This window comes from Alosa pseudoharengus, unplaced genomic scaffold (genome assembly GCF_046254945.1).
Source record: "Alosa pseudoharengus isolate Yale_2024_CS ecotype anadromous, Long Island Sound unplaced genomic scaffold, YU_APseudo_1.1 YU_APseudo_1.1_scf_3, whole genome shotgun sequence".
NCBI lineage: Eukaryota > Metazoa > Chordata > Actinopteri > Clupeiformes > Clupeidae > Alosa > Alosa pseudoharengus.
The window spans coordinates 39,421,677-39,448,749 of record NW_027468718.1 but is presented as its reverse complement, the minus strand read 5'-3'; the positions used below and the strand labels follow the sequence as shown (position 1 = coordinate 39,448,749).

General features: G+C 39.5%; 1 protein-coding gene across 1 annotated transcript in view; it reads right to left on the bottom strand.

Annotated features, from left to right (window-relative positions):
• The window catches only part of epb41l5 (erythrocyte membrane protein band 4.1 like 5), a 318,268-nt gene that overhangs the window by 213,613 nt on the left and 77,582 nt on the right, over positions 1-27,073 (bottom strand). The window contains exons 6-8 of the mRNA XM_076264241.1: positions 21,635-21,679; positions 19,605-19,657; positions 17,482-17,602 (exon numbers count right to left, since the gene is read on the bottom strand). Of these exons, the coding sequence (XP_076120356.1) occupies positions 17,482-17,602; positions 19,605-19,657; positions 21,635-21,679 (219 nt within the window). The remainder of the gene's footprint in view (positions 1-17,481; positions 17,603-19,604; positions 19,658-21,634; positions 21,680-27,073) is intronic.

The following is a 27,073-nucleotide window of genomic DNA, read 5'->3' as shown; positions in this document are numbered from 1 at the left end:
ATATTAAAGATCTCCTAGTCTCATATAACCCACCCAGACCGTTACGATCACAGAATACTGGCCTTCTTGTAATTCCAAGAATCTCAAAAACGACAGTAGGTGGCAGAGCTTTTAGCTATCGCGCACCCCTCCTCTGGAATAATCTACCCTCCTCAAATTGATTAGCAGACACCCTCCCTATTTTTAAGTCTAGACTTAAAACATACCTCTTTACTGCCTCCCATAGTTAGGTATGGTGCGGTGTGGAACTTTACCCATCTCAGGGATTTTGGAATGGACCACCCTGCTGAGTCCACGTGTGACTGGCACCCCAGTCGCGCGTTAGATGGTGGTCACTGACCATACCTGCGCTGGTGTTGACTACCCCTCACCATGCCTTAGTTATGCTGCTATAGCATAGTGCTGTCATGGACTTCTCATGTGCCATGCCGTACAACCCCCTCCCCTCTCCTCTCTCTCCTACCCTCTTTCTCTCAACTCTCCCTCTCTTGCCCATTCTCACTATGATTTACTGTAACAATATATAGCACTACTGATCACTTCTTGACATTAACCACATTGATTTCAAGTAATACTAACCCATTCTACATTTCTCTTTCTTCTCCCTTACTGTACCTCACTTGTGAGGTATATCATCACCAGTCATCAACCATCCGTGTGCCTGGCCCTCCTCTTACCCATCCCACCTGAAGTCCCATCCTTGACTGCTGTAGGCTATTACTGTCCCCCTACCTGGATTACTGGCCCGTACAGCCCCATCACCTGCCTATGACAACTCTGCCCGGATTCTGGCCTGTCTGCTGACCCACCACTGGCCCCATCACAACTTTCTTTCCTGGACAATTCCGACGCCGGACTATTGCACTTTCTCTCACTAAATCATGATTATGCTTTATCATACCGGACACGTAATCATCCCACCTTCTGTAACCTTCACCTCACGTGCTTTAAACACCATGTCCTTCTCTCCACACCTGACTGTCATATGCATTTGTCATTGTTTATAGACCTTACTATCCGTATTGACCCTAGGCCAGGGGTCTCAAACACCCGGCCCGCGTCCGGCCCAATTCCGGCCCGCGACGTATGTCAAAATAATAATGTAATCCGGCCCTTGATACTTTTTAATTGCGACAAACAATGATACTGATTAAAATAGACGATAGTTCCAAGTAGGGTGACAAATCTCATTTGTACTCTGCTCCACTATGTGCTAGACATCCAGAGCTTCATTCAAACCCAAAATCGCTGCGCATACTTGTATTACACGCGAAAAACACAAAGACGTGCATTTGTAATGACGCGGAAGCGATGCAGGCCATAGTGTTGCACAAATTAAAGCAGAAATTAAGCAGAAATAGGCCTACACCAAATGTTGAAAAACGTTTACGTGTGATGAAGTCTTAGGTAGACTATGTTATTCACCTATTCTAAATCTGAAGGAGAATATCCTTTTGGAGATTATGATCGATCGTCTATTGAATGGAGGTGCGTCTGCGTGTAGCCTATACGACGATGTCCACTAAGCATACCATGCTTATTTCGACCCTCTGCTCAACATAGATTGGAGGTTGCAGTGGTAATCGTAACGATAGTGTCCGTAATGGACGTGGTACAGACAGCAGGGCTAGTAGAAATAGGGCTCTAAACGACAGTGTCACCCGCAATATGATGCGAACTTCTGGGTACTCAGATTATCCGCGATAGGAACTGATTTGACCAGAATACTTTATTGTAGGCCTTGTGGTTTAGAAACCATATACATCTTAGGTGTTGGCATACATCTTAGGTGTTTTCCTGTTAATTTGTTATGTGGGTAATATGAAAAAGGAAAGTAAACCTGCTCAAATATGTTCATCCAGTATTTACTGAAAGGTGCATAATTTGAGGTGCTTGCCATCCAGTGGCAAATTAGATGGGTAAATTTACCCCCTTCATAAACTTTTGTTTTACTCAAAGATTGTTACATTTACAGTAGGACTTTATCTTTGACCACTTTCAAGCCATGGCCTTTTGACATTTTGATATAAAAATCCAATGGTGTTGCTTTCTTAACCCTGACGCCTATAGTTTGCCAGGTTTAAAAAAAGTTATGAGAGGAAATATTTTTATTTGGTGTGAAACACACACATACCTGTTTTTATGCTTTTCATTTGTTTTATAATTTGTATTAATATTTATTTTATCATTATTTTATTTATAAGCTAAGGTTGCTAGCACAGGTGTATAAAACTATATAAAAACACTTGCACTTTCTGTTTGCAGTTTTGTGTGGTATTTGAAAAAACAACATTGCATTTTCAGAAATAGCCGGCCCTCCAATCAGATGACGTTGGCAGAATTGGCCCCCAGCTCATTTGAGTTTGAGACCCCTGCCCTAGGCAGATGGGTCAGGCCCCACGAGTCGTGGATCTGCTCGAGGTTTCTTCCTATATGTATCTCCAATTCTAGGGAGTTTTTCCTCGCCCCTGTTACCCATGGGCCTTCCTTCCTTCCTTCTTTCTTTCTTCCTTTTCTTTTCTCCCTACATGTGTAATGTTTTGGCGCTATATAAGCACAATAAATTGAATTGAATTGAAATTATAAAAATTCTTATATTTTGACATGTACACCACAGCAAGCTCATAGCTCTACATGCATGTGTGTGTAGGAGAGACTGTCCTGAATCTGGCAATATCATTGCCATGGTGGAGGAATTCTCTGGGGCTGAGCAATTTACAGACATCTGTGACCAGGCATGGCAAAACCAGGCTCAAGTCGCAGAGACGCAAGTTTTTTTTTTCAAAATTAGTGATTTTCGTTTTTTTGCAGAATGTGCAAGTTGAAGTCCTAAAGAAGCAATTCCATGTTTCAGATAACAGCATTGGTTGCTTTAAAAGTGTATATTTTGTCTTTGAAAATGGTGAAGTTTCAGGAAGTAAACCAGCGTTTGAATTGGGCGTGACTATTAGTGCTCTTTTGTTCTGTCGGCCAATCAGCTGTATGCTAGAAGTAACCTCATGGCTACTTACTGAACCAGCATGCTGTTTGTTTACAATTGGAATGGAGATGGACAAAGCACAGCGGATTGCAGATGAGCTAAATCTGATGATGAAGGCGACTGCATTACATTGGAGAACATCCCTAATCTAGAGCTGACCTTAGCCGAAGATAATTACAACGAGGAAGAATCTCTCGGTCTGGCAGCAGAGGAGCTAGATCGTAAGATATCAGATGCTATTTCCACAGTTACATTTGACGGGGATAAAGTTTGTGTGTTAGAAACTTTATCCATTGCTACTAGCTATCGTAGGCCTACTGTCGTTAGCTATTGGCACCATAGGCTACTAGCCAAAACCCATTACAGATAGTGTCGGTGGGCAATTAATTTGAATAATGCGAGAATGTCTTGTTTTGACTGATGGCAGGGTGCCTTGCATCGTGTGTGCATTCAAATTAACAGGGTTTGCAAACGTGATCTCGTTTGTTTAGTTTGCGTTTTAGACTATTTTATCCATTGCTAAACCTGCTAAATCCATTGCCAACCTGGTGCCTTGCACTGGGTGTTAATTCAAAATAACATGGTTTGCAAACGTGATCTCATGTTTGTTTTACTTTATCCATTGCTACTAGCTGGTTCTGTAACCCATTACAGATAGTTTCGATGGGTCATTAGCATCATATGCACTGCAGGCTGACAGATCAGTGACCGTGACAGGGGGAGGGTTGATCTTAATGTCATGTAAATGAGGACCATTGTGTTCCCCTCCCATGGATTGAGGGAGAAAGTAGTCAAATTGAAAAGCCTGATTTCTCAGCTTGTAGCTTTGACATGTGTATACTTTAAAATGGCTACAACTTATTCAAATATTATCAGATCTCCATGAGTGAGACATCATTAGATAGCTTTGAAACTACACTTTCAGAATATGTGAATAACTCAAAATGTCTCTGGGGAGACATGTGCCTGGTTTTGCCATGCCTGGTCACATATGTGGTGTGTGCCTTACAGAAATAAATGCCATTTTTTTATTTAGTGATTTAATGACCTTTCTGCGCTCCATATCTGTGACACGAACTCATCTGACCTGACTTGACCAGAGTTTACGTGTTATAGCCTGTGTGTGCCTATGGTGTCTGCACTCATGATTCTCTACAACTTTTTACTGCATTGCCATGAACAAAGTAAAGGCAAAAAAGGTGTTTCTTTGCCGAACAAATTGGGATGCAATATGAGCCTTGAATTGGATGCCATGCAGGAATTTGGTAGGATCTCAAAACCGGATTATGAACATTCTTTGCCATAGAGAAACACACAATAGCGTTGGATTATAAACATGCTTTGCTACAAAAACAGACAAAAACGTGAGGTAAGTCGAGCTATATGAAGATATTATTTTGCTGTCACTTCGTCTGTTTTATAACCCAGAAGGATGTACTTGGTATCAAATGATAGCTCCGTGTCTCCTCTTTCATCTGACATGCGTGGCATAGCTCTCCGATCACACATTCAAACGCGAGTAATGGGTGTGCAGCATTGGTTTTTGTACATGACGTTATTATTTTGTAGTCACTTCGTCTGATTTCATAAGCCAGAAGGATCAACATACTTGCTATCAATGGATAGCCCTGTGTCTCCTCTTTCATCTGATATGCTTGCCATATCAATGCGTTCACGGGTTGGCGAGTAATTCAAGCGAGAGTAATGAGTGCACAGGTGAACGCAGAGAAGTAAAGACTGTAAATATGGTGCAATTTGATTAAATTTCCTACTATACGTACAGGGGTCAGTGACAGATAAGGGTTGGTAAGATGAGAAAATTAAAAATATGTTTAAACCTTTAAAACAAAACATGCCTGAGGTTTGCTAAAGTGTATACTTTGTATTTCTGTTGTATTCATATTATTTAATATGACGTGTATACTATTTTTTAACAAAAGATATAACTAACAGCTTGTTAAATTGTCAAATGGTGTAACCACAAAAATTACAAATATCTAATATTTCACACCTCCTAGAGTTCATGCAATTGCTCTCATGAAATTATTAGTTTATTTTGTAATATCCTATATGAATATGTTTTATTATATTTATTTCTAAATTTAAATTATATGGGTTTTTCATTGTACTGAGCAAGACCATATGCTGTAAACATCTTGTTTTATGTCTATTCTTTGACCATTTGAGTAAAAATGGTTTAAAACAACCATTATTACAGTAAAGCAGAGTATTAATTCATTATCCATATTATATATATCTTTTTTGTACATTATTAGTCTTTTAGACAAAATAATGGTTACACCAATTGACCATAAAACGTTTATAGCAATAGGACAAGAAATTGACACAGAAAATAGGCATCAAAGTAAACTGAATTGGATATTTTGATATGTATTCATGTCATTCATCATATTCCATATCAAATATAATTTCATAACATCAATGAAGAAACTTGTGTTCTATTTGATTTCAATTCAGTTCTCATACAATTTCAGTCTATACCCATTATTTTCAAAGAGAGTGAGATAAAGGGCCCTATTTTCGCGATGCAAAACCTGGCGCAAAGCATATTATTATTCTGACGAAGTTTTTTCCTATCTTACACTTCACTTTTATTAAATAATGCGCCCAGGGGTGTGGCAATTACCGACATAAGGTGAGGTCTGGCACATGATCTAAAAATCGTTATCTTACACCATCTAAAAAGCATTACGCCACTGACCAAGAAAAGCCTGGTCTATAGCGAAAGGCGCATATGAAACACAGCTGAAGACGCACTGTCACGAGATGTAAGCAGCAATTCCTGTGCAGAATAAATGTCCTTATTTTAGGTTATTTATTCAGTCATTCGAACATTATAGGGGGAAGTTTTGCTTTTTTCAGGTTATGTTTTTGCTGGTAACCCATTGTCAGTCAATAGTGAAAGTAATTAACTGTGTATAACTTTTATCGTTGACTATGACACCACAGTGAAGTTAGTTTCGCTTTGCCTTTCAGTTCAATTAATAGACAAGTGCAGATGTGTGTAGCCTATACTCTGCTAGGTTTTAGTAAAGAATGGCTTAGTGGAATACCTGTTTCATACGGTCTTGCGTACAAGCAGATTCCTTCAAATACACCGCTGACTAGGGATGTAACGGTATGAAAATTTAACCTCACGGTTATAGTGACCAAAATTATCACGGTTTTCGGTATTATCACAGTATTTTTAAAAGTGTGTTCAATATGTTCAGAAGGCACTGATAGGCCTACACAAGCTGAAATAGTTTCAAAAAGTGTCCCGTTCAGTTTTTCATGTTTAATTGGCTATGTGCTTATCGCTTAACTTACCCTACCATGACTTGGAGGTTGCTATTACTGTTATTTGGATCCAATGAGTGAGACCAGGCTTGGAATTTCACCATTCTGGGGGCAAGGCGACTTGGCCTTCAGTTGGGCATATTTGGTGGAGGGCACAAAGGCCACATAGGCTATAAAAAATATCAAAGTTGTATAGCCTATTCACTGCAGTAGACCTGCATCACTGTATGAAACATTACATATTATATAGAACTGCAAATCATCTGAACATCTAATATTTACAGATATCTAGGCTATATTTAACATTTATTTTATATTTGGCCTGTTATGAAATCATGTATTGAACAATTTAAGCACAGTTCAGCTTTAGGAAACTCAATTCGCTACTTGCACTCGGCTTTGTTACGTATTTCCGTTTTGAACTAGTGAGGCCCGGACGCTTCCGGTACATTTTGTTTACATAGTTACGGCAGTGGATTTTGAGGGGTACAGCTCCATAGACCTCCATTCATTCTGGACTCGCCCGTGAGCGCCCCTAGATGCAGTACCACACCGGAAGAGTTCCGAGAGTGAAGGTTCTCCCCTTATTAGACATTTGGTTACGGTCACAGCCGGAGTTCCCATCCCATTCATTCATTCATTCATTGAAACGTTTTTAATAATTACATACAGCAAAACGAGTGTGCGTCGTAAATTAATGAAGACCATCCACCTACTTAAACAGCTTAAGTATTCTGAACATTGCTCTATCGTTGTGTAGGCTAAAGCTTAAGCGAAATTTAACGGCGTAAGTTTCCATATTACCAACCCAGCCCGATCTGCGGCGAAAGTGGTTATGGTTATGGGATTTTGCAGACGAAAGTGGGTGGCAAACATTCGCTGGGATGAATTTAATATAACATCCCACACTAAGCCGTCGTCGTTAGATGTGTGTTGTGCGGTAGGCTAAACTAGGATTTAGCCCGTTAAGTGGAGGAGTTAAAAAAACAGATGCAGGAATTACGGCTGCAGCGTGGTTTGCAGGATCCGATGAGTTTTACGCTAGGTATGCAAATTGCAATAGCCCAAAGGCTCATAGCGATTTTGATATGAGTATAGGCTATCGTTTGAGTTCCTGTTGATATCTAGTGCACTATGGAAAATAACGTTAAGGCTGTGTTGCAGGTTAACCACCACTGTCGTGGGTAGGCTATAAGCAATAATCTAGTTGCAGTCATTGCAAAATCATAGTCCACATCTTTATGTGAGAGGGTCTGAGACCTTTTCAGTCTTCTGGTGTAAGAATGACACCTACCCCAAAACACCACCCATAAAAATCTCAACAGAGGATAAACACATACAGCTACTATAATTCGTTGTTATGAGATATTATGAAGTAAATATTTACAATGAACAGCTATTATCATTTAATGGCCTTCTGGAGACTCATTGAGCCATCAGTCCACAAAATGGTTATAAATCACAAGAGCCAGAGGAGCTGCTAAGAAAATAGATAGATAGATAGGTAGGTAGCCTACTTTATTGATCCCCAATGATAAATTCATGTGTGTCAGGGGTAGGTGTCAGGGTTAGCTAAACACTGTGTATTATTATAAATCAGCCATTTGGTTCTGTGGATTGAGAGACAAATTTACAATACAAATGCTATGATGCACCCTCCTAGGGTCTGTCACCTGAAGTTAGGGTAAATCTCCCAGCAGCTTCCAGCGACTTCCCTGACACACAGGTATCATAGATTGCACCGAATTTAAATGCCAGACTCCATCCTCACTGCTGTTGCAGAGTGAAATGAGTGTAGTGTTAAGTCACTGCACCATGAAAGGCCTGTTCCACATGGTGCAGTGACTTTTGTCTTCTTAGTACTGTATATGCAGGGACAGTGAGTGATAAAGAGTTGTTCAAAAGATCAGGCTAGCAGAGCTACTCGCAGAGGACATGACAGTGATGGTGGACAAGGGTTTCATAATTACCGACTGTGTGAATTCCAAGGTGTACTGCCCATCGTTTTTGTCCAGGAAGATTCAGATGCTTGCACATTATGTAATTGCAACACAAGCCATAGCACATCTCAGAGTACACATGGAGTACACGTAATCAGGAGGATAAAAGAAAACAAGTTCTTAGCATCATCCCCCTAACCCAAACAGTAAATATCAGCCAAATGTTCACAATGGAATGCCTGTTATCCAATTATCAGAACAAGGCATTAGTGAAGGCCTGGCTTAAATAAATACCATCTCAATAAACACATAAATAATGTTACTTGTCATATAGTTTTAATGTAAAATGTGATGTACAGTACAATATAGTACAACATAGCTCAAAAGTAAAACAGTGGGTACTGTAAACATGAATCACATAAATACATTTTCTCACATTGAAAAAACTACCTATAATATTGTCATTAATATATACATTATTTAGTCTCTTTTACAAATAAAATGTATAACACGTTTAAACCATGGGGTCTGTCATGTCTTTGACTCAATAACTAGTGTTGTACAATTTTTTAGGAGTGTCAGTCCATTACAACAATCATTAGGCCCCTTTGTATAGATTTGTAAAAATGAGCAACAATCATTAGGCCCCTTTGTATAGATTCTGTGCAGGCTGTTGATATGACAGGACACTTTCCTTTTGGAATAACCCGATACCAATCTCTACAAGGGGCTGGTTAGATGTCAGGTTCATGGTAGTCACGAGTGGCTGTTCCTCAATACTGAATCTACTGTATGCCTCTGTTATTCTGAACATGCAGGGATCAGGTAATGGCCAGACCAGGCCTCTGTAGAATCCACTCCTGAAAAAAATATATATATATAAAATAAGGGAGGAATACAACAAATGAAAAAATAGCAGCAACGTTATCAATTTCTCTTATGTAATGACAACCTACACTGTTTTCAGACGACAAAGGTGTTGATGAAAACCTAAGCAAGACTAGCATTTTCCACACAGAAAATTGGTAAGGAGTTAATGAGAGCATTGATGAAGAATTGGGCCAATAAGCATAAATGGCAATGTCATAAATGTTGATTGTATGAGCCATTCATATCCACCATTCAGTAAGTCTTACTTATTTGGCTATTATTTAAGCCACTTGGGGGAGAATTGCACTGGGAGTGGCACATGGGATTTAGGCATATACAGATGTGGTGATCAATTATGCCTGGAACTAGGATTATTTCCTAGAGGGGGAATCATCTCTAATTAATTAATATTTTTATTTTTTTGAGATGACTATAATTTTAACAACCTTTTTGTTTTTGTTTGTGAAGTGACCTTGGGTGACATGAAAGGCGCTCTAAATAAAATGTATTATTATTATTATTATTAATTACTGCAGTCTGTACCCTTCGCTTTGGTACTGGCTTGGTGAAGACCATGGAGTTGATGGGTCCGGGCGTCACACCCTATCACACAAAAACAATTACTAAGAGTGGGATCACTTCAAATCAAAGCTCTGAATAGTGTGCAGTTTGATAAAGCAGGGCCACTATGTGGCTGCATAAAGCAGTACCTGCCACACAGGAACATTTGTTCTGTGTCAGTACATCTGCAAAAGCCTAAACTGCTGAATTCTTAGATCATAGACAAACTTTCTCACCTTATCAATGTTGATTACATTGAACAAACTACCATTACATTAACATTAGGAAACATTGGGGGATGGGGGGTAACTGAACTAATCCCCACTGAATGGTTATGAATAAAACTGGAACTCCTGCCTACACTTTAACGGTGTGGCATCTCGGACTTCCAGCATAGACCTGTAGCACAATGATCTGACGGCAACTTGCCCTGTCATCCTGTCTTTATTGGACACTGTATAAAACAACAGATAACGTTGTTAGCGTTATGTGTTGCTGCTGTCGCTGTGTATCAACAGCTATGTAACGTCAACACATCCCACAAGTAGCTAGCATGACGGCGGTTACATGCTACCTTGCGCGCCTTAACGTTAGTTAGGCATAACGTTACAGTTGACAGACAACACTGTCAAAGTAACCTCACTAACGCTAATGTTGTGAATTCAACCTAGATAAAGCATACCGTGTTTACTACAGTGCTACTCAGATAGCATACTCATCATCATGACACTCACACCAAAAAGATAAACGACCTTTGCTAGATCAATTATCGACCCTCTATGAAGAGACCTAGCTAGCGCTAACATGTATTTAGTCAGTTAGATAATGATGTTCTTACCTTCATAGTTGTGTATGTAAGTGCCCACATACAGCTGAAAACCCTTGTCCATTTTGAACGATGGGACCTTTGATCTCTTGCAGATCCAGGTGGACGTCTGCCATACATATTTTGGGAGCTCTTGAAAGCAGGTGTAAAATAGCTGTCGCCATCGTTCCACCGGAAACAGCTGAGCAGTATTAAGTAGAACGCGGAAGCGATTGTGACTGATAGTGCAAGTAGCCCATTAGCCTAGATGCATGCTTAGCATTTTGTGATCTACTTTCACAAACTCTTAGTCAGCTGTCCTCTGATTTACCGATATATAGGCGATATTTGTAACATTTATTTTGTAGTTGGCCCGTTATGAAATCATGTGGAACAATTTAAACACATTGTAAAACTTAAAGCCCAAATTTGGAGACATCCATGCATGTCGAAATGTACTGCAAATTCAAAAGTGGATTACTCTAGAACGGCTAACTGTACAGGGGACTGCTTTACACCTTTATGTTCGGTAAGGTCTGCTGTTTATTCTGATATATGGTTTGTCATGTGTCAAACGAAAGGTTCGTGAAGTATTGCACCGAGAGGAATGGGTAGGGAGATGGACGAAAACCTTCAGTAGAATTTATGATTACATTTAATTATATTATTTACGTTTCTCGCGAACCGTTCACCACAGCAATTCGCGGCTAACATCGTTTAAAAGCTGAGAAAAAGCTCTTTCATGTGATACTTGTGATGTTTGTGTGATGAGTAGGCTACTTCACGAGTAGTTCAACTGAGAAGAATAGGTGAATTTAGACGCACTTTCTTTCTTGCGCTGTCACTTTCTCCACTGCGTAAAATAAATTAATTTGCGCTGTGAATGCTAAGATTATTTTGACAGGCCATAGGCTAAATAAAATTCGCTATTAGTAGGATGCAAAGCAGAATATTGAAAGAAGGGCACCAAGGGCACCGTGGCCTGTAAACCTCTGATTTTCAAAGGGACATCACGGCCAACACAAGGGGCAAAAATGTGGCCGCCGTGAAATTCCTACCCTGAGTGAGACCAAAGTAAGTGTTCGAAATAAAACTTTAGGCTACTGTGTTCTTCTGATAACGTGAGTGGAATGGATTTAATGTGCACGCGAACATAAAAAGACGCAGAGTGCAAATGTTACAGTGCAAGTTTTGCGGTGAAAATGTTCCGCCTTTTAGGGACCGTTCGTTATTTATAAACGGGGTCACCGGAGGAAAATAGGGGAGGGTCATGTCTTTTTATTCTTTGTTGAGGGGAGGGTCACCTAACTTTTTTTGTCTAGGAGGGGGGGTCACCCATCTTTTGTATTAATGAAAACAGCAAAAAATCAAAGTGGCTTGTTTGATTGTTGATTTCTGTCGCCATATAACGTTCTCTTTCGTTCCATAGCTCTGTCAATATTGAAAATGAAAATAAGGGAGATTTCCCGGGTTTCTCACGCAAAATACGGAAAATGTCAACATCCGTCCCCATTAACGTTGGAAGGGTTGGAGCAACAAAGTAGCCTACTTTATTCACGCCTAACAGCCTATATCCATTTGGTCAACTTTATCCAGCCCTAAAAAAGCTAACTTTGGTTTACTTGTAGTTTAGGCTACCGTGTAGCCTAGCCTAACTTTAAACAGTGTGCATGCTTATAAAGCATACTTGTGCTTCATTCATCCACACATCCAGCTCCTAACGTTTTGACAAGCATTTCTACCAATTGACCTTGTTCCTGCCCATCTCTAGCTTTGCTGTCTCCATCCTTTCTGTTTTTGTTGTTTGCAAAAAAATATATAGTATTTATTGGTAACCAGCAACAGGACTGCAATTTGTTAATCGCTGTCATTCTCTCTCCTGCCAACAAAAATGTGTTACGTTCCAAGTAGCAGTGCGTAATTCTGCTTCATAAAGCAGAATACAGAATACAAATACATTGGTCATATAAATAGCCAGTTTATGGACTACAGTGTAGGCTAGAGTTGGTAAGTTATGGTAGGCCAACTTGGAGTGAATATACAGGGGGATTTCTTTGGCTCTTAGCCTGGCAGGTGCGCACGTAGACATAGCCTACGGCCGAACACTGCAAGCGCCAATGAATCGTGCTCTCACAACAACCACGTCGTTAACTTAAATAGGCCTACTGTAGGTTAACATCACTCTGAGTTCGCATTCAAGCAAGCAAAACGATGATTTGAATACATATGTTTCTCTGGAAGGGCAAGGGGTAACAACAGGACAACACAGAGACAGGCCAGAATGCAGGACTAATGAGAGTATTACAGTAATATGGGATATTCTACGGGAAAATATTAAAACGGCAAGACAGCGGGGAAAAGTTAAAATGATAGGCCTAAACCCGGAAAAAGTTGGCATGTTAGGTATTTTTCGGTCCCTGTGATTATTTGTGAAATTGTGCAAACGGTCTTTTCAAGTCATTTGAGAAGAAAGGAGTGTAGCAAGCTCCCAAATTGACGCTCGTCTGAGAAATTGAGTTTTGGATAATGTTCAGCTTCGGCAGCGTTACAATGACTGAGGAAGCCTAGAGACGAGTCCATAGCAAAGTTCATGTGTTGAATTTGTTATTACCCAGTGTGCTTTGTTGAATGGTCTCAATGTTTTATTGTTTTATTTCATGTGAATACTTACTAGAGGAGTAAATTATTTCAAGTAGGCTAATGCAGTTGCAGGAAGTGTGCATTTAGTTTCCATGCTTATTGTGTTTCCACAACAATGTTAGTGAGTAAATCTACAGAAATGGCCACCATCTTGGTGAAGTGTGATGTGTAAGATCAGAAAGCAGAGGGTGAGTTTAGAACGATTGCTTAAGTCGATGTGTTTGCATAGCGCTCCATATAGCGCTAGGTAGGCCTATCTACGATTGGCCGGGGAGGGTCATGTCTTTTTTGAAAAGACTGCTGGAGGGTCGTTGAAAATTTTCTTGCTGGCAGGGGAGGGTCATGCAACTTTTGATTGAAGCACTCAAAATCCCTCCGGTGACCCCGTTTATAAATAACGAACGGTCCCTTAAAATCAGGTGTAGCCTAATCCAATTCGCAGTTAAAACCATCAATTAGGCTAGACAGCAGAATCAGTAGGGTACCAATTTTGCTTCATTGTACCAGGCCTACTGTATGTCAAAAGCAGGCTCGGATGAAGCTGGGAAGGATTAAACACACGGTTTCAACACCGTGATAATCAACCGTGATAATTATGATATTTCAAAAGAAAACGGTAATTGTTATCGTCAACATTTTTATCACGGTTTATCATTATACCGGTAATCGTTACATCCCTACCGCTGACTATCAAAATACTGATGCGCTGTTTGAAGTTGCTCTGCTTGCTGTTAAAGGGAATGACAGATGTCCTCCTCATTGGTTTAAAGGATGTTAAGCCCAAAACACACCCATGACTGATTAAGAAACATAAGAGCCACCTTTTTGCGCCAGACACCTGACGTTTGATAACAAAACCACCCTGAATGTGGACTGGACAAAACCCCTAAATGTATTTACGCTATTTGCTAGTGACCATGCCTTTTAGATTGCTAAATTAGGGCCCAAAGTGTGTGTGAGAGAGAATAAGAGTTCACATGTACTCTGCGGCGAGACAAGTTTTCCTTGCTTGTAAGTGGCATCCATTGGGGGACAAGAGGTGCATTTTATATATAATAAATGTATTTATATTATTTATTTATAATTTGAACATACTGTTAACATGCATCATAATACAATATTACAAATAATTATGGAAGTTTACATTTAAAATGAAAAGCTTTGACATTTCAAAAATCGCTTAAATTGCAATCTAATTAAACCCTTTTAAAGCTATTGTTCATGCTAAACAGTTAGTCACTATGTAAATTATAAAAATAATATAATTGGCATCTACAACCTGATCAATTCTGATCAAACTGGTCTCAAACAGAAAAGAGTCAAATGGTGTAACCGGTTACACCATTTGACATTTCTATTTAAAAGCACAATTTGCAGGCATTATTATGGACAACTATGTACACACTTCACCTTTATGTGAATATTCAAACATAGTTTTTACATTAAATTGAATATTTTATGATTATTATGATTTATCAACATTTTCAAAAGGTCATACCATTTGACATGTAACCTAAGCTTGCCTGGCCATGGCCTAAAACTATTATGTTACTTTAAGAGAGTTGCTAACCTTGACTCATAGCAGTTGGGGTCTTGAAGGGTCCTTCTCTATGACATAATTTCCTGTCACATGATCCTCTGACATAATACTGGTGGTTACACCAGTTGACATTTTAAGTGGTTGATGTGACAGACAATTCCCCATATTAATTAAAACATTCAGAACAATGGGGTTTCATTATTTGTATTAAATACAGAAAAGTTCTTGTGCAAGATCATGCCAGATTATTTTAGAAGGGATTTTGGAGAGAATTTCACATTTTCAGCAAGTGTAATTATTTGGTTCATGTTTTTGTGGTTACACCGTGTTGACAATTTTACCCAAATTCAGTTAATACTCTTTCAAAATTAAATAAATCCAAAACTTTAAGATTAGGGTTTGATGAAAATGATATTTGAAAATAATTTGTTAAATTATTTTCAAATTTTAAATGTATGTAACCCATATGTACACAAAAAAATGAGTGTCGCGTCATTGACCCACAGACAAGTGCGTGGTCTCGTTGGAAGGCCCCACTTCTGCTCTGTCACGCAATATAGGTTTCATCTTGCTGCGATGAACAGTTGTGGAGCAATGTAACAGAGAAGAAAGGGTGTGTTTTTTGACGCACTTTGCGTCATTCGGGTTCTAAGGGTTAAAATCTCACGTACCCCCTGGAGTGCCTTCACGTACCCCCAGGGGTACGCGTACCCCCATTTGAGAACCACTGGGATATATGATATAAAACCTATTAGGATTTTCTTTACATACAGTGCTTCCGGAAAGTTTTCAGACCCTTTCATCCCCTTTCATCTTAAAATGGATTCAATTAACTCTTTTCTCATCAATTTACACATACCGGTACTCCAACACAATAAAAGACTGAAATATTCTATTTACATAAGGATTCAGACCCTTTGTTATGACGCTTGTAATTGAACTCTGGTGCATCCTACTTCTATCAATGGTCCTTGAGATGCCTCTACAACTTAATTGAAATCCACCTGTGCCTAACAGGTCTCACAGTTGATGGTGTATGTTAGAGTGACAATCAAGCCACAAGGTCGAGAGAATTGTCCTTCATTCATTGAACGTGCGCTGTGCTGTAATGGAAATCTTATTGCTTAGCCAAGTAGGCCTACGGTAGCCTAAATTGAGTTATTTTTTTAATTATGCATGATTTACTTTTTTATTCAATTCGTAGGCTGGAATGCCTCGCAGCAACAATTGTGTTTAAATGTAGTAGCCTACTGCTACAACTTCTGGCAAGCTCAGAAGGGGGCGGCAAACGACTGGTAGCTTGAGAGCGACGTGTTGGAGACTCAAGGTGTAGGACAACGACTTTTCATTGGCAACAGTATTAAACCAACCAACTTTGCATAATTAAAATAACTCAATTTAGGCTACCATAGACCTATTTGGCTATACGCAATAAGGTTTCCATTACAGCACAACGCATGTTCAATGAATGAATGAATGAAAGCGGATGCCTTGTCTCGCGGGTGGAAAACCAACCACTCTTTCAACTACACGAAACTTAATAGTGAACCATCAAATACCCCCCAGATTTCAGTGGCCATCAGTCCCAACATTCAGCAATATAATCAAACAGTCCAAACGTAAATTAAATCCCAAACCAAACCGAGCATCTTCTGCTTTTGATAGCCTACCGGTATGCTGCTCCAAACGAAACGCATGTCTCACAATAAAACGCACCATGTAAGAAATAAAGGGCTGCCTCGAATACAAGTCTGCCCCAAATAAAGGCGCTGTGCTTTGCGCAGCCTAAGTAAATAAAATACCGGTTGAAAATAGAAGATACTGGTTAAGAAAGACATGTGAACAGTCTCTAAAATATGGGTAGGCTGGCTTCCTTAGTATGCATCATTGAAAGTTTGCACATTCTTTTTGAAATGCACATCTTTTTCTCTCTCTCATTCTCGGAGGTAGCCTCCCAAGAATTTGCTCTGCGGCCGGCTTGAGCCTCCACAAAATTCTTGATTGCATTCTCCACATTTCTAGCTACATTTTCATATACAACATCAGCATTTTTGTTCAGTGAATCTTTTGTAAACTGCTTTACAATTACCGTCGGGCCCTTCACTCCTTCGTCCGTCTTCAACATTCCCGGTAGAATTCTCAATCTTTATGGCCTCAGTTACATAGTCTCTGCCTGTTCTTGGTCTTGGATTTTGGGAAATAAATGTCTAAATAAATAAGACTTATAGTCCGGTGAAACTTATATATGGATTTTTCCTCTTCATGAGATATTTTTTGACTGATACTCCGGAGCGACTTATAGTCCAGAAAATACGGTACTTGATTATCTATTATTTCCAATACGGAAAATACAGTACTTATTATTATTATTACTAATTATATATTTACCCATCAGGCTGTCAGTAATTCTCTTCACCATATCAACTTCACTCACTGACTCGACTATCAGAATGCACAGATTTGATTGGCTGAGTAGCAGCAAGCTAGATAATGGTTCCTGAAGGTACTGAGGCTAATGCTCTTATTGTTGTACGGACCATTTAGCACAGCTCTGAAAGGGAAATCTCAACAATTGTGGTCCGGGTCTGGATATGAAAGCATCAGGGTCCGGACTCGGACCGTGGTCCACCTATTGGGGATCTCTGCCCTAGACTGCATCTGAATGTCCCAACTTTTCTTGAAACATGTTGCAGGCATTGAATTCAAATGACAATATTTTCTAAAAAACAATAACATTTCCCTGTTTCAACAATTGATATGATGTCTTTGCCTATTATATAAATGTAGGGTTTATATATATATTTGCAAATGTTAGTTTTTTTGGAAACAGTGTTGTATTTCTCACCTGCAGTCCTTCCAGTGGTTGTAGATAGTAAGCTCCATATCTTCTGTCTGGTCTGGGACAAATCGGAATTCTGACACCAAGTCTAGAGTGTGTTCTGCTGGGTCACAGTCACCTAACTCAGCTGAGAGGTCGATGAACAAAATAGAAGGTGAAAGATAGATATACATGCATGTTTTAACACAGTTTTCATATGGCAAGGTATAGATAGATAGATAGATAGATAGATAGATAGATAGATACTTTATTGATTCCCAAGGTGAGATTTTGTGTGAATATTTTTCACAACAATACTAATGTATAAAATCACACAAACACATTCTTTAGAGGTTTTGATCTTTAAAGGTTATTTATTGCTGTTTTTTTTTCACAGTAAGACACTGCATAGTAGTAATAATAACAATCACTCTGCTTTGTAAACTATATCCGCATTTCCCTTTTGGAAAAAAATGAAGTCAAAGGCTGTAGTCTCTCTCCTGATAATTTAACACACCATTAGAAAGTGTTGTAGTATTTCCAGTTTGTGCATTCTTTCAACATTTGTTTTAGAAGTAGATAATGGAAACATGGAATAGGCTAGATAGAAATGGAATTGAGAACATCTAGAGAACATCCTAAATTCTGCTCCACCCTCCACACACACACACACATACACAGAGAAGATTATGGCTAAATGTCATGTTTCTATTTCATATATTTTGGAATTCATATAAAGATTATATATTTTGTTAATGATTTATAGTAAATCATTATGTAATTACTAGTAGGTGAGAATATTTAGTAATTTGAATACTTCATATTGATTTTTAATCTATTACACTTAGGCATATCATTAATGTGATGTGTAGGTCTAATTGAGTGCACATTTGTGGTGTCTAGGTCTGATTGAATGCCTGTCACTTTAAGAAATATGTGAAAGTAATTAGCCTTCAGTCGAACAGTTTTAGGCTTGTGAAAAATAGTTGTGCATAGTACGTAAGGATATGTGGATGCAATTAATTGTGGTTTTTTGTCATTAGATAAAAAAAATAAAAAAAATGACAATGGGGCTGATATAAACCATTGTTGGTGTCTCGTTCTTATTCTTTTGCCGAGACAAGCAGCATTTCTGTTGAGGGCATCATTGGTGTTACTTTGTTTTGGTTCTGTGCGAGTTGCGCTAATCTGTCTAAGGTACCGGATGTACGTTTTTTATTTATGAGTGTCAACGGAAAGGCGGTGTAGGAGAGCTTTCACGATTTATTAACCGTGGCATTTCACACCGTGCTTAATAGTAAAACAGGTTTACCGTGACATCCCTAATCATGCATCAAAATAGTAGTGCCCCTACGATTCCCATTCAAAAGGCCATTTGATGAAACACGACAACACAGACAAGCTTAAAAGTGGCTCTTCCGACGTAATTATGCTTTTAAACGTTTAAAAAGTTTGACTCGGGTACATTTACAAAAAGACCCTAGATTGCATTTTGGCGAGAGTTACGCTTTAATGCTGCTAATGAAAATGTAGTGGAGTAAAATAATACATTTAAGTATGCATCATCATACAGAATAGTTTGAAAATGATTCTACAACTGTAGTTTGTTTTGGCGGGTGTGTTTGTGCTGTCGCGGTCATTTAATAGAAAGCAACACCTCTCACACGGCGCAAAGTGGCGCAGTACCTGCCATAATTCAGCCGCCAATACAAAAATATACTCGCAATTGGCGCTTGGCGGGTGCTAATTTCGAGCCCTGGTCATGATATTCTGTTCATGCTGGGACACCACTATTGACTTCTCTTAAGGCCTACATAATAACAAAACACAAAGTGAAAGTACCTGCTTGAAAACCCCAGTAAAATGCTCACAAAGCTGTTTTGCATCCTGCCGCTAGGATGTAGTGTAGTGTCATTGTGTTTAGCAGTTGTAGACTAGAGTTCTTAAATATACTCTCAAGTGGTGCAAGCACATAACTTTAAATGGAGAAAGCCCCAACCTGATTAGTTGCGGGAGATGGTGTTTTGCCATTGAGCAATCTCTAGTATTTCTTAGTATTTACTCACTATGAGGGAGAAATGTGGCACAGGTAAAGTCCTGGTTTTATCTGGTAATACATGTTGAGGTGCAGGTGTATGTGTATGACTCACCTTGCAAAGAGAAGGCAGCCAACTCCACAGCTGTGTCAAAAGGACATTCCAACCTGAAATGTATTTGAGGCAATGGAGGCAAGGAGTTGGGGTTTGAGATGCATCCATAATACATGACATACAATCAATAACATGAAAACATATAGCAACGACCATATTTCAATCTTATACAACAAATAAAGAGCATTATGTGATCAGAGTAGATTCGATTTTGCCACAAGATACATAGTTATGCTTAGGGTTCAAAATGAGCGCCCGGCAAGCGCCAATGGCATGTAGAATTTTGTGTCGGCGAGTAAGTTACAGTAGCGTGTCAAATACAGCTGCTATTTATTAGCGAAAATACCTTTGGTATGCTATATTAAAATGGCTTGCAATATCTACATGACAGGGAAGGACATAGACGGAAAGGAAAGGAAGGAAAGCTACACAACTAAATATACTGAACGAGTACTTCTAACATTTTCCATAATGTCGAAATAATCCAGGGCTGCCAACTCGAATGGATTTAGCATGAGACAGCCACATATCTCACTCCCTCATGCCCACATGCCTTTCCTTACACCAACTTTTAGTCTGAGCTTTTTCCATGATTTTAAAAAGTAGCTGCCAACTCGGCTTGATCCAAGTATTCTAATTGTACCTTATTTTTTGACAATTGGGAATGGGATCAAAGGTTATGTGCATAAAAGCACATCATACTTTGACCAGTTGGTTATGCTAGAGCACTCAAGGTAAATACATAAAACTTGGGCAAAAGAATTATGGGCCTGTCCTGAATCAATGTGCCAAATTTCACAACTTCCACAACTGACCTCCTTAAGTCCCATCTCAAAATTAACGTATCCTTAAGGCTGATTTATGCTTCTGCGTCGAATCAACGGCGTAGCCCCGCAGAGCCTTGTGCGTCACAGTATACCCCCTCCAAGCCCTCTGCAGTCACCTGGCACACACTTCCAAATAATTTTTACTTTGCGTCGAGGCAACGCGACCAACTCGCCTTGTGTGTAGATAGCTGGCTGCTTCAAGCAGCCTACTGTGGGGAGTAGCAACATGCTAGTTCACAGACATAAGCTTTGCTAATAAACTAAAGACATATAAAGTGTCTATTTGTCAGAAACGTTTTGAAAACAGCACTTCCCCAGCAAGTAGTACTTTGTGGGCAGTTGTGGGAATGTTTGCTTGCTAACATGACATAAACTTTAAACACCATGTTCTATTTTCTACATCTGACTAACTTATGCATTTATCATGTATTGGGTCTCTTGGGTGCTCCTTGTTGGTGCCCCCCCCCCCCAATCGCAATCCTCCCCCACCTTTCTTATGCAGCCCTTGCCACTTAATCTACTAAACCCCTCTTCTACTGCACTTTTTACCCCCCCATAAATGCACAAATAGGCTGACACCATACTTACACCATACTTACACCATACTTCCTGTTCTGTAACTGACCCTAGGCAGATGGATCAGGCCCTTGAGTCGTGGATCTGCTCGAGGTTTCTTCCTATATGTATCTCCAATTCTAGGGAGTTTTTCCTCGCCCCTGTTACCCATGGGCCTTCTCTGATTGTCTAACATTCTGTAAAGCGCCATGAGACATGTGTAATGTTTTGGCGCTCTATAAGTGAAATTAAATTGAAATTGAAATTGGCTGGCAGACACCTCGAAAATAATTTCAGACTTATTTTCTTGTTACAATAACTAGGTCATTAGAATGTACTGTGTCCATTTCTTGATAACTTTTACAAAATATAACCAAGAAAAGGCCAAACAAATAAGACAAATATTTCAACATGGCAGACTATGGAGTTTGCCATTCTGACTACCGTTTTGGTGGTGCGTAATGCAGTTCACACCGGCGTCCAGGCAACGGCATAGTGATTGCTTGGAGTCGACGCAGAAGCATAAAACAGCCTTTACACTTTACATGATTGTCTTATGACAATAATTTCGATGGCTTTGGAAATCTGTAGTAAACAGAACAGTGTGTTTGCACGACCAAATTGTTAAAAAAGAGGTAATACACTCACTTGCCACTCAGTAAATCTTGCTTCAGTTGCAAAACAAAGAGGTATCTAGTGGAGCAAAGAAAAGGAAAAGCACAATATACATTATCTCATTCACACCACAAAAAAATATAACACAGAACCCACATATGTACACCTGTGGCCTTAAAAAAAAGCATGAGCTCAAACACAAGCTTCAACCTTGTCAGATACCTTTTTAGTGCACACACTGAACGGAGCAGGAAGAATGGAAAACTTTCATTGAATTTAAAAAAGTGAACTAAAATCACATTCAAGGTCTTAAAGGGTGCCTTCATATCTACCTTGTTCGATGATTCTGACTTTTCAGTTTGGTCTGAACCAAATTATAGGTGTTAAAGGTGCTTGGACCACGGTCCAGAGCATAAAAACAAAACGGTGGTAAAACAGGTGGTCTCAATCCGAAAATCATTTTTGGATGACTCAGACTTTTGGAACAATCTTGAGGCAGACTATTGTTACCCTTTAAACAATAGAAGAACAAGAAAAGGACGAGAATTAAATGGCTTTTATTAGTATCTCATCCTATCGGTCACTCAATGGACTGCTTTTCAATCGTTGAGAAGTTGAGAGAACAAATCCCAAATCCAGGGGTGATAGTAGAAAGAAATCCTGAGCCTGAACTTTTTTCCCTGGGAGGTAAGCGGGCTCCTAAACCAAGATACCGGTATATGCCCTGATCAACATAATTGTCAAGCGGGATCCAGGGGTCCCCTGGGAGAAGATTTTGATAAATAGTCCCTTAGATGATAGATTCTGGTGACATTTGTGGATATAAATGGACATTCAGACATGAGATAAACAAACCCAATACGAGCCTATATTACAGTAGCATCTTTGTGTAGAACACCAGAGCTCCTGGGACCCTGGGCCTGGTAGGCCTGTTAGTTAATCCATCCCTGCTATTAACTTGTCACTTACCTGCATACTTATTTGCTTGTATAGCATACTGAGACTAAAGCCGTACCAAGAAAGGTCAGTGGGTGGCAATTATAATACTCAAAAGTAAACTAGGAATTGCTTAGTAGCCTAACCATTGACTAAAGGGCATGAACAGAGACATTAATTTTTCTGCAAAATATGCACTATTTATTTTAAACAAGTTATTCTTTAGTTTGTCGGAGAGATTTATTTTAAATTCTGGCGAGACAGACATATGCGTAAGGGCGAGTTTATCCTCCGCCAATTTCTGACACAAAGTGACGAGTGGAAAGATATTGGTCTGTAAGTTCGTTGATGGGGATGGAGTTCGCTAAATATTTTAGAAAGGAAACTGTCATACAAGTTTATTATTCCTACAAAACAACTAGATACAATGTAGACCATGTGGGTGACACTGTTTCAGTGAGTAAAGATTCATTTTGGAACCTAAGAAGACACATTTCGCGGAAACATGAGAGTGAGCTACGGAGAGCAAAGAAAAACGTGAGCAATTTGAATATGCTTCACTAGGCTAGAGGCTGAAAGTAAAACTTGGATGCTAAACTTCAGTAGGCTAGAAGACTGAAAGTAAAACTTGGATGCTAAACTTGGATGCTAAACCTGTATTCTTTAGGCAATTAATCACACTGATCCCTTTAGTTTTACACTTGTGTATTGACGTTGCCAAGCTTGTTCGTTGATCGGTGTTGCATTTTAAAATGAATGTTCTATGAGTGAAATTGCCGTTGCTCTTAGTTCTTTGGGATTTAAGTTTTCTGTTTAAGGTGACAATTCGGCTTGTATTTATTTCTCTCTCTTTTAAACTGGAGCGAGCATGGAGCCAATTCACTGGAGCGGGATGATTTTTAAGTGAAGCTGGGAACGAAATTGAGCGGAGCGACCTGACGCAAATTTGTGCGGAGGAGCAGCAGAGTAAACATCCACATACGTGAGGATTGTTGAATTACTCGAACAGCTGCTTAACGACTAGGGTCTAACTCGTGCCGTGGCAGCACTTTTTCCCCTCTAGTTCCATATAATATTATACTTGCGCACAAAGTGCAGAAACATGCTCCTGGTTGCCTGAGTTTTTGACACCAGCTTCCAAAGGGCTTTTCGTCTCTACTCACCTCCTCTATCCAAGACCAGCATCATTTATACTTTATCGACAAGTTTGGTGTCTTCCCCTGGCTTCATAAAGTTGCACTCTATGACTTTGTCTACGTTTTGCGTTGCCAGTGTGGGAAACACATTCATAGTGTATGGGAAACACAAAAGAAATTCACACGTGAGATCACACGAACGCGAACCTGATGATTTTTTTTCCCGCCGTGCTGCTAGAGCGCTTTCAGGCCTGCCAATCACAATTCGTACCTGAACTTCTCTCAAGTAATATATGAAATGAGTTTGCATCTTTTTTCAAAGGTTAAAATTGATCGCTGTAAAAGAGCTTAATGCTCAGTCAATTTCCCCCTGAATAAACAACGGTTGATGATGATGACCTATTCTTTGCTGTTGTGTACTTAAACCCTGGATAATTCTGTGCCAATCCAGAGACGCATATTCTGGAGTACATTGTGCTTCGTGTGTGCCTCTCTCCTGTATACTGTACAGCCAAATTAAACTCTGAATCTTGATTGTACTTCTCGTGTCTCACTTTGGTATACTATATTTTTACCAACACTATTCATCAAACATACTAGCAGGACACAGAAGTCCTCTTACTCTCCTTCATGCAGCAGATCTAACTTACCATAAAACATAACTTGGAACGTAGGCTACTTAGGAAAGATAGAGAGCGAGCGAGAGCGAAAGAGGGAGAGAGAGAGAGAGAGAGAGAGAGAGAGAGAGAGAGAGAGAGAGAGAGAGAGAGAGAGAGTGTGTCAATTCCCAGGTTGGGCATGGGAAATCATAAAGGCAACAAGGACAAGGAGGTGGTGGAGCTATGCTGTTCTCGTCATTTACAAGTTCAGGTTAGTTATCAGCCTGCCTTGCACTCACTAGCATACAGTTTGGAGCTGGCCCTTGTAGAATCGAATGAGTCTTCAATGATTCATTTCCTTAAGCTAAGCATAACATGAACAGTATGCATCTTGCTATTTAAAATGCCACTCTGCTAGGTGGCTAGGCTATATAGTTTGTTTTTAATAGCAAACAGAAATGTCAAGATAGCAACAGGTCAATACATAATTTAATTGTCAAAAAACACGCAATAAGTACAATGTACAGTGGGCATCGCTTTCAAATGGCCACTTCAGTCGCGCATTACGAGGCGTGAAGCTGCGTGAAGCTTTAGTACCACTTTCAGCCACTGTGCGTCGCTCTGCCACTGTACATCGCTCTGCCTGCCGCCCCTTCTGAAAAAGCAGGAGGCTACCATTAAACATAATTGTTGCCGAGAGGAATCCCACCCTACGAATTCAATAACAAAATAAATCATGCATAATTAAACATTACCTCGATTTAGGCTACTTGGGTATGGCTTAAGGCTTGACTACACGGTGGTAACGAAAATGGAAATCGAAATTTGCTGTCTACATTATTGTCAGTTTTGGGTTAACGCAACTACGCAAATCAAAACAGTGGTGTGATAATTGAGCCAGTAGAGAAATAACTGTTCAGAATTAATCTGTAGCCTTGGGTAGGCTTCTGCAGAAAACAATGTTGGCGATTTAATACTATCTAGCGACGTTTTTAACAGGCTACGCTATAGAGGCTTAGACAACAATGACCCACGTTTTGGTTTCGTAAATTAATTTGCCCTACTTCTTGACTGCAATGTAGTCAATTGATTGCTTTACATGTCATTTTTATTTTTCTGTACAATAAACAAATACATCTGCTTTATGCCGCAGAATTACATTCATATTGGGAACTTACATAGTCCAATGCATCGTTACACTACGTTAAGTGTTTCCCAAAACCATAGTAGCAACGAACGTTCACAACTACTATCGTAAAGTTGTGTAGTTACAACTACACCTCTCGACCTGTGGTAGAATGCTAGTAGAAGCATAGTTACGGGGATCTTCATGTCAAAGACGTCACTGACGCCAGTTATTTGTTTGCAAATTAATAATTATAAATATATTTAGGTTTCATATTGATAATTACACTTCTAACCACAATACATCCATATTTTAAAATGCCCAAGGCAGAAAATACATAAATTAAAAGTCAATTTGCAGCCATGTGCACGTAAGTAAAAGTCACACACCTGCAGATAATAAGGTGGTGCGCACTTTTTGACGAGTCAGTTGAGAATATGTAGCCTTTGATTTTCATGGGGGGGGGGGGTTCCTTGTTAGTTTACGCAAACCAGGCCAAGAAGGCTGATTCTGATTTTGATAATATGATCTGCACAAAAGATAAACTTAGGTAAACAACGATGTGAATATTGTTGTCAAAATCTTAACCCAGATTCGAACTCTTGGACAGGGGACTGATAACTGTTGCGCAACGGCGGCTGTCATCTGCCGGCCTTAACGTAATGCGCCACAGAATTATGTGCAGGTGCCCGTTCACGTTATTAACCACCTTAGTCCAGACTACTGAAGCTTGGAAACCATCATGGTCCAAACTTACAAAGTACTATGTAAGTACGACAGTTTTGGGAAACAGTCGTAACTTACATGTTGGTTAGTTGAACGATGCATCCTGTTAACCTCCGTAGTTGTATGGGAAACGCACCCCAGATCAGCTTGTAGGCCATTAGCAATCTGTTTATTTTATTTTATGAAGTCTATACAGTAGATCACTTGCCACATTCTCACTTTCAATAGACAGATGCAATAGCCATTGGTCAAGTATTGAGTATAAAGCAATTAAGATAGTAGCCTATACAAAAAGTACTTCATACTATCAAAAAAATGTGTTAAAACGAATAGCATTTTGCAACTTCACAAAACACTGGATTAAATATTGTAGGCACAGGAGAAAACTTGTACATCCATTGGCCCGTGGGGGGATCACATGCCAGTTGCCTCTCCCTTCAGTGCTATGACTCTGTTGATGACTTTGTCCAGATGGTCTATGTATTTATTGCATGTTCGGCTGTGAGTTTGTTTCGCCAAAAAAAACTCTATTGCAGATATCAATGCGTCTTTGTTCATGGGATTGGCCTCACAGCAGAGGCTTAGACAACTATGACCCACGCTTTGGTTTCGTATATTAATTTGCCCTACTTATTGACTGCAACAGTGGCGCCGGCAGGCGTAATCCTGTACGCACTGTGCATACAATTTTTTCACGGCTTTATTTGTGAAATCATTCAATATTAGCCTACAACAATAAACAAAAACTTGGTGTGACAACTAGCCTATATTTATTGACTCGTGTAATCTGAATATTGGCATTATTCCGAATAAAACCGGAATATGGTGTGCATGGAAACCATAGACTATAAAATATGAAAACGTAGCATCATGACATAACGACGAGACTGTCCTCTATGGTCAGACACGGTCTACACATGTTTAAAATGTTGCATTGTTTGCTTACCTC